The sequence below is a fragment of the Sander vitreus genome, chromosome 2 (genome assembly GCF_031162955.1).
Source record: "Sander vitreus isolate 19-12246 chromosome 2, sanVit1, whole genome shotgun sequence".
NCBI lineage: Eukaryota > Metazoa > Chordata > Actinopteri > Perciformes > Percidae > Sander > Sander vitreus.
Genome location: NC_135856.1, coordinates 7,852,442 through 7,861,259, shown reverse-complemented (window position 1 = coordinate 7,861,259; position 8,818 = coordinate 7,852,442). Strand labels below are relative to the sequence as shown.

General features: G+C 42.2%; 1 protein-coding gene across 2 annotated transcripts; it reads right to left on the bottom strand.

Moving 5' to 3' along the window:
- Positions 1-66: 66 nt before the first annotated feature.
- akap8l (A kinase (PRKA) anchor protein 8-like) lies at positions 67-8,586 on the bottom strand. 2 transcript variants are annotated; one of them, XM_078275358.1, is made up of 13 exons: positions 8,486-8,586; positions 7,229-7,267; positions 6,868-7,084; positions 4,318-4,921; positions 3,627-3,738; positions 3,492-3,541; positions 3,038-3,068; positions 2,842-2,947; positions 2,475-2,616; positions 1,924-2,029; positions 1,693-1,823; positions 1,064-1,159; positions 67-544 (listed from the first exon to the last, which is right to left on the bottom strand). In XM_078275358.1, the coding sequence occupies exons 1-13, from the start codon at positions 8,508-8,510 to the stop codon at positions 122-124; spliced, it is 2,082 nt and encodes a 693-aa protein (XP_078131484.1). In that variant the 5' UTR covers positions 8,511-8,586; the 3' UTR covers positions 67-121. The 2 variants fall into 2 exon arrangements, with proteins under 2 accessions (XP_078131484.1, XP_078131475.1); XM_078275349.1 differs by having other exon boundaries at positions 3,627-3,741; positions 8,486-8,585.
- Positions 8,587-8,818: the final 232 nt, after the last annotated feature.

Below are 8,818 nucleotides of genomic sequence, written 5' to 3'. Positions count from 1 at the left end.
GGGAGCAGGTATGTATATTTCTTAATATACCTGGCAATGAGATTGGGTTGAATGGGACTGTGGGGGTCATCGACTGGTCCAGACAGATGTTAAGGTTGAGAAGTCACACACGGTGCAAAGTTCATTCATCGTTCTTGTCTTCCTCCTCTACCTCTGCCGCCTCTACTCCTTCTTCCTCCTCTTCTTCCTCCTCCTCCTCCTGTAATCCCTCTTCGCCAATCTCATCGTGCACCACATATCCCTCCTCATCTCCAATTTCAAAACCTTCGTCTTCTTCCTGGTTGCCCTGCTCCTCCTCTCCCTCCATTCCTAGATCCTCCTCCATCTTTTCCTCCTCTGCTGCTGCTGCTACTACTGCTGCTGCTGCTTCACCCTCGACGGCCTTTTGGCCCGTCTCCTCCTCAGCCGCCGGCTCATCCTTGACTGCTGCCGCCTCCGTCTGGTTGTCTGCTGTCTCGTTTGTTAACTCCATCTCAGAGACGTCCATCACCATTGAGTCTTCTGGATCCTGGTCGTCTTGGTTACCAGTGAACGGGTTTTCACCCTGACGATGACAGAAAGTTTATAAAGTACATTTGTTTGTCTATGAGCCCCTGCATTCATGATCAGCAAGACGGAAAGCTGCGAGATTCATTTGTGCATGCATGGTATTTTCTGTATGTAAACTGCACTCCATTATGAATGCTGGTGCATTTCTCCCTATAGCCAAGGAGATTAGTAAATCAGTCAGTTCCTCCGCTTTTAAACAGTACTATCCATCTCTCTCTCCTGAAAATTCACTCATAATATTGTATTCAAAAAGGAGTCTGAACATGTTTACGACTTTTTGATTTTGATCTCAAGTTCTTTGAGTTACAATATGAAGTGATTTAGAATTAAAGCCATTATGACTGGGTAGGAGGGAGGGATGTATACTGGTTTCAAACATGCAATTACACTGTGACCTCAAACTCTTATTCTTATACCCATCTGCAAAGCAAGAGCTCTGGTACATTTAGTGAGGCTATTCATACCATGCATTGTGACTGCCAGCTCATGGCCAGGTATATGACACTGTACATACCTTGAGGTAGCTCTCCAGCTTCTTGCCAATGACTTTGTGATTGAGGATGCTACGAGCAACTGACAGACTGGCCCTCTTGGACTGCTCCATCATACCCTTGAATCACAGAGAGTCCAAAGTCACACATAAGACAGAGTGCAAAATATCCAAAGAACAAACAGCAGTGCAGTACATCATCCAGCTGCACCATAGTTTTTGTAACAGTATTTGTACTGGACCAGACAGAACAGGACTTGGACCCTCCCATATAATCTGGTGTGTGGTGCATTATGGCTTTTAGAGTTATTTCTAACATTGGACAAAGAGTAGTAGATCAAACAAAAACTGTGCTGGAATGGTTTAACCCAAGTCAAGTACATTTTAAAAAGTTCTTCTCTCTCTAGAGCATTAAATTATAAATGTTTGTGCGTCTTCATTTTGACAAAAACAATGTATCAATTTAAATCCAGGTCTGTATTGGCATAATCAAAAATGTGTACATGAAAAAAAATGCTAAGTTGCTTGTAATGCTTCCCCCTTTTTTTTTAATTTTTTTTAAATTTTTTTTTACAAACTAGTCAGTAGAAAAAAGATACTTTTAGTTTCTTTTTTTAGAGTGTAATGATCAATTTGGGGATGATCAGCCATACCTTCCGGTTGTAGTTATGGTCAGGTGACTTGATGTGTTTCTGTATCAGGTGTGGCTGCATTGGAATGAAAAGGTCACATGCTGCGCAGTGAGCGGCTTCCACCTTCCTCATGAAGTGCTCCATACCGAGATCTACACAGATGTGTGAGAAATATATGCAATGAGCAATCACTTAAGTTCTCCCTCTTACCACACACACACCCCCACCCACACACACACACCCACATCTTACCCCTGGTGAGGTCCTGCTCTTTGTACACCTGGCAGATGGCAGCACTGTGGTTTTCCAACTGGCCAACCCTCTGATCTGTCTTCTGAAACTTATTCTGCAAATACTCCTACAAAACCATGAAGTATTTTTATTAGTTTACACTCCATCAGTGACTCCGGCGGTGACCCTGTTGCATGTACAAAAGTAATTACCCCTAAATTCTACATGCAAGAACTGTTTACACCAGACTGTTTTGCCTGTCTAAGTAGTTATAGTCTTCTTAAATCTTATAATGAGTTGTAACAGTAGGGCTTAGGTACCAGCAACAACTTATAAGATCACAAAATCAATACAAGAACTTGACAAAGTCAGATTTTGCTTGGAAATTTAGATCTGGAAACAGCCCTACTATGCATTTATTTATGTATGATATACTTAACTATACTCTTATTTTAGTGCATTTACAACTAGCACATCCCTTGACATTTACCCCCAAATGCTAAAATACAGCATGCAAAAGCATATATCAGCGTGTGAGTGTCTATATGCGATGTTTGACAAATCTCAGTCACCTGTAGGAACTCTGTAGTGGGCTTGGACAGTTGGCTGGAAAGGAACTTAAAGTGGTCCTTGTGAAAGCGGCTGTCAAGATGACTTTCCATTTCCTCCTTGTAGAACGAACGGAACTTGCACACAGAGCAGGCAAACATCACCCTGTAAAAACAGGCCCATTGGAAAGAGGTACAGCATGATGAAGAGTCGAAGAAACCCAGTCGGATAATAATCCAAATTACTACACAACTAAAGCCCGTGATGTGGCGACGTACAGTGAAAGAGGCAATAAACAAATCTCAAACAATAAGAAAGCAAGCAAAAAAAGAGACAAATGATGGCGAGGTAGTAAATCTTGACTCAGCAGTAAATAGTATGTCCTCTCACCTTTCCAGGAAGCCCCTCCTCTTCCTCATTTTTGGGTGCTTGTCCTGACTTTGGGTCGGAGTCTGTTTGCCCTGTGGACTTTTCTTCTCCTCCTGTTTGGGTGAAGCTAAGCACACGAATAACAGCAGATATTAGGCATTCAAGATGAGTAGCTGAAAGAAGAAAAATCAGTGCGGAGCAACTGTAGTGCGCTTACCTTTATCTCCATCTGCAGTTGGGTTTGTCTCCTGTGAATAAAAGTATCCCATTACTTATTTTTCTTTAGAAACATGCGTTGAACAGTTGCATTTTTTTTTATTCAGAAATAAAACTGTTGACATAGGCTACAGCCCCTCTACGCCAAATAAAAGCCATGTGTCACTCAAATCTGTGCAAAAGAATGACTAATGAAAAAGGTTATTTTACAGAAGAACACAAAGAACATTGTGATTATTTTAGCCTTCTTTTGTTAATGCTGGGTCAGGGAGTCTTTTGTGCAACTACACTGAGCCATAATCTCTTCCTAATTTGTATGAATTACATTTGAAGAGATATTGTGTTCAATTAGGGTAAATCAAGTGGTTCAGCGGTTTATTCATGGAGGGTAAACTAATACATGCCGTAACGATCAAAAAGAATCAGTTTCTGGAACCCAGGATCGATCTACTCACTGGATCTGCAGTTTTTGGTTCACCACCGTCCCCATTTTTCTCTGCTTGCTCTATGGAAACATGAGGCAAAAACAGACTTAGAAAATGTGTTTTTTTTTTGTTTTTTTTGAGTACAACCAAAATTTGTTCAAGTACCTTGGGTAGCTTCTGACCCAGAACTCTCGGTCTTGTTCATCTTTGACTCTGGCTCATCGGCTGCAGTAAGAGTCTGCTTTCTCTTCTTCTGGACGTCACGCTGTGGCTTCACCTGCTACAGTCAACAATTCATTTGCACTCAAATACATTTTTTTGTTAACAAAAAAAAACATTTGGACAATACATCCAGAACAACAACAGCATCATCAACAACACATCAATGAATTCTAGACTTAATACTCGTCAAAGCCAATTAGCAGACTTGATACGTCTTCCTTCTCTGGGCATTTCCTCATCAATAGTGTTAGCCTTATCTTAAGACTACTCCGGATTGGGGCAAAAAAAGAATGAAAATAAAAAAAAATAAAACCCAAAAAGTGAAAATCATCCCACAGGAAAACAAAACAATTGGGCAGGGAGAGTTGTCACTTGCCTTTACTGTACAAAAAGGGGCAGTTCCATTAGGCATTTCTGACTAAATTAAATAAGGGCTGGGCGGAGTTAGAACGGCAAGTGATATGTCAAATGGGTGTCGAGGAGTATTTGTGACAAATTGCTTTGCGTGGCACATAGCAGGTAGTAGCACTTTAGGCTGACTTGCCAGTTGGTAGAGATAGAGAAGGAGGGAATCAGATAGGGCTAAACTTTTGCCCAGTGTCTGAGGAGGTCTTATTTGGCTGGAGGTACTTACTTTGTTGAGGGGTCTCTTGCGGCCTCGCTGCCGGCCAGCCCGTGGGCCCCCTCCAAAATGCCTCCCAGGAAAGTCGTGAGGCCCTTGAGTGGAACCCTGATGGAAGCCCCCACTCTCAGGGTACATGCGGTTGGACAGGAGGGATGGGAGCTTGCCTCTACCACCTCCTGGAGAGTGGCCGCGGTGGGCCTGGCCACCACTGCCACTGCCCCGCCCACCTCCTCCTAATGGAGTGGGGTCAGACCTGCGGCTTCCAAACCCTCCTCCAGCTCCTCGACCCCCGGCACTTCCACCCCTTCTGGGGGAACGTCGGCCTGCTCCAGGCCATCCTGCACCTCCAGAGCCTCCTCCCTGGCCACTGTTGAAGGACTCCCTCATATTCTGTCGCATTTTAGCGACTCCATAGGAAGAGGAGGGGCTGTCAAAGCCTCCTCCTCCCCCTAGCCCAATTCCCCCTCCGAAGCCCGAGCCTCCTCGCTGACTCAACAGCATGTTGTCCTCACGGCCATCGCCATAACCATAGCTACCGCCGCCAGATCTGTAGAGATCTCGGGAGGAGGTGAGAGCGGAGGCGCGCGAGTCGAATGACTCGTAGTGGTCATACCTGCGGGAGGGAGGGAGAGGGTTGATAGAGAAGAGCAGAGAGCAAGGGAGGCAGGTAGGGCAGCCAGGTTTGGATTTCTCCACCTGCTATTCCTTCTCCTCCATGGTCTCACTTTCTCCATTTGTGTTCTTGTCACTCCCAGCTTTATTTCAGAAACCACATTAGATCAGAAATTGATGATCCAAAACAAGTTAACACTCTGCTTGTGGTCTTTAATAACAAAGTAATGATTTTTCTCTTATTAGGTTTACAGAAACTCATCCAACCACATTCTCTGGTGGAGGTTAAACAGTATTCTGCAGATTAGGGGAAAAGCAGTTTCTTGGGCTGTAAAACCTTGAACAGACATGACCATGGTCTATCAGAACCAACGATGTCTTAAGATGGGTGCAAGAGGTGAAATATCCTGGGAAGTGACTTGATTATGGTAAATACTCATGAAAGGGGATGAAACAAACTAGGGCTTTTTTTCCCCGGCGGGCAAGATTTTTTAAAGATACAGCAGGCAGCTTTCAATTAACAATTGAGCTTGACAAAATAATACATAATGCTAACGCCTGTAAACCCATCTCTCTTGCGTAACCTAAAGCCAGAACACAGAGTTAGGTCACATGGGGGATGAGAGAAACATGTGTGTGGGAACAAATAAAAACAAAGGCAATGTTCAAGGAGTGCTAGGTAAAGATGGACTGGCTTCATGTAAAAGGATGTCGATCTGTTACAAATGGAAAAGTCAATCTATAATTGCACCTCCAACGAAGGGTCATGCATTTTCATGACGGCTTAAGGTTCTTCCCAGAAATCAGACAAACCATGACATAGAAAATAAGGAACAATCAAAGCTTCTGCATATGCTAAATCAGGGGTGTCAAACTCAACTTCACTAAGGGCCACACTGGAAAATGAGAATCACAATAAAGGCCAGACATGTAGAGTTTACTGACATGCTTTTATTTAACCCAAAAAGTCAAATATCTTTGGCTGTTTCATTGCATGTCTCATATAGCTTTCCTCACATACAGTTTGGTCGACATAAAACCCTAAAAAAAAAAAGTTTCTTAGCAATTATAGAATTTAGCAAAAACGAATGAAAACCAAAGATGACATTTTTAACAGCAGGCTACCACACAGCTGACTCCAAGCAACCTGTTTCACAGCCTGAATATGTAAACTCTCTGGTTGTGGGGGAATTTCTGAGGCTCAAAGTCACCCAATCTGCCAAAATCTGCTTTAAGTGTCACATAATTACAGTGTGACTGACTTTTGGTGTTGTGCACAGCTAGGTGGTCAATATTAGTTGTGAACCTAAATTGATATGCAGGCCGGATCAAAATTTGCAAGGGGCCGGATTTGGCCCCCGGGCCTCGAGTTTGACACGTGTGCTAAAATCATTCAAATGCAGCCTTGGAGCAACCCAAACCCATTTTAATCTCAAACAGGAAATGGGGCATACATATTTTCACAAAGGCTGAGTGTAACATGCAAGTAAATGCCTTAGCAGGCTATAACAGCCTAATTTACTCTGGCAACATGACCAGTCTAAAACAATAACAACTAGGTTTCCAACCAGATTGGCATGGTCTTCGTTTTTATTTTGTTAACATATATTTTATAGAACTCTGTTCTTCTACAAGGCGACTTCAATACCAATACCATTAGAAGGCCTAAGCATCGGTTTATATCGCAGCAAAATGTGAATCAAGACATTTACTGAGATCCTTTTTCAGATGAATCTAAAAACTAACAATATTTAATTGGTTGGATATTGTCCAGGCATGCGGCAACAGTCAGAGACAATGTTCTCACCAACCAGATCCCACATTATGACATTAACTTTTTAACATGAAAGACAGTACTGGGAAATGTAATACTCTCACTGGCATGGATGTGTGGTAGTGGAATCTGAGTTGCAGTATGGAGCTGAAAAAGGAAAAAAGAGTTATTACCTGTCACCTCGAGTCCCTTTCATCCCTCCCTCCAACTGAGTTAGCATGTCCAGGCGCTGGTTAATCTTGGCAATTACTGCATCAGCATGTGTGCCTGTGGATGAGAGCAGGGACGCTCCTGAGAGGCCTCTCTTCATGTGGCCTCCTCCCCCATAGCCCCCAAGCCCAGACATTGAGTCTTTATAACCTCCCCCATACAGGTCAAAGCCACCAGAACCTAACAAAGGGAGGAATCAAAAAAGGTGTTAATATGACCACTGTATTTTAAAAACAACATGGCAGCAGCTCTACAATCGAGCATAAAGTGTGGGTGTCCTTGTGTTTATATCCAGTGCTAGACTATATTCACTGGTTTTCTCACCTCTGCTGCCTGACCCGCCACCTCCCCAACTGGAATAACCTGCAAAAGGAGATAATACATAGGTATAAGCAAACTGAAAGAATCTGAATCAGGTGTAAATGGCCAAGTAAATGTGAACACAATTTGATTCAGGCTTTTGTTGCTCTCAAAGTACGTACAGAGAAAAAGACAGGATACGCCTAACAAGGACAAAGCTAAACAACTGGTAAACACACATTTGACTACTATGTACAGATAGTAGTTTGTGTATGTATAAAAGTGTGTGTATGTATATATATATATATATATATATATATATATATATATATATATATATATATATATATATACGCATATGAATACACATAGGGTACGTGATAGAAGTTGATATTGAAACAGCCATGATATTTGGTTACTAATAAGAGCATACTGCGATGTAGATAGTCATGCAAATACTAAGTTGCCAAAAACAATATAAAGTAGAATAAACAAGACTTGAAGGTTAATAAAAAGGACTCAAAGATGTCCCAGGAGTGTTCAACTCCAAGTCGGCTGGATTTTCATTAGATTCTTATCCGACATTGATTTAGTTGTAGCCTTCTGTTGTACTGGCTTAACTTCGTGCAAATGAGAACTGCTTCAGAGAACATTACATTATTTGTGAGCATAATGTCATAGCAACCTAGCTAAGTTTTGGAAGCATTTTTGTTGAAGCGGCCATTTTATTAAACTAGCCTTAAAAAGTCGTTTTCTTCCCACACTGACTCCATTTTAACAGAATAGGCAAGCTAACTTCAGAAAAGCATCTAACACGCTCTACATCAACCCAACAAGGCCTACACAGCCCTCTAGGTTAGCATATTAGCTAAATAAACAGGCGAAGTGGCTAAGCTGGCTACTTTTACTTCATGTTAGCTAGCTAACGGCGCTGGTAACGTTACTGTTATAGCTACCGTTAACGATTTGTTTGTTCCGAAATGAATATATTAAAGTGATTAATGTTACTGTAACAGATGAGTAACATTAGCTAATATTTCCTAACAGTTAGCAAACGCTTCTTTGTTTCAAGCTACATCCGACTATGGTTTGGTTGTTGCTGCTGGCAAGCTAGCTAACTGGCTAACAGCTAACTAGCTAACATACTAGGGCCATGTTTCACTATAACAAAGCATGTGGCTAACTGGAAAAGTAATTAATAACGTTAAATGTAGCCACGGTGAGGCATATGCACCACCGAATAGGGCATTTCACGTCAAAACCATATCAGTGTATAGTTACCAGATCCGTAGCTCCTGCCGTCCATTGTATTTTAGTGCGCTGTTCTGAGTGCGCTGTTCAGACAATCCGATCGAAACAACCAGCGATAGCTCCAGCAGCAGCAGTTACGCCTTCGGGTTGAGTACGTAGCGCTCTTTCAAAGAGACGAGACGTACGCAAAAAAATGACGTGATCACCAAGGCCTCAAAAACAGAAACAGTATTCCAAAGACATAACGGGAAAATATATATTTCCCCTGTTTTTTTTTCTATGAAAAATGTATTTATTTATTTAATTAATTCCTTGCGAGAAGCTCTCATCTGTTGTTGCTGCGACAGTGCGATAGGTTGACTG

Coding starts and splice junctions, on each gene's coding strand:
- akap8l (XM_078275349.1), bottom strand. CDS start 8,510: ATGGACGGCAGGAGCTACGGATCTG. Junction 7,268..8,485: donor CGGCAGGAGCTACGGATCTG/GTAACTATACAC, acceptor CTCCTTTTGCAG/GTTATTCCAGTTGGGGAGGT. Junction 3,742..4,317: donor GCAAGAGACCCCTCAACAAA/GTAAGTACCTCC, acceptor TGTTGACTGTAG/CAGGTGAAGCCACAGCGTGA.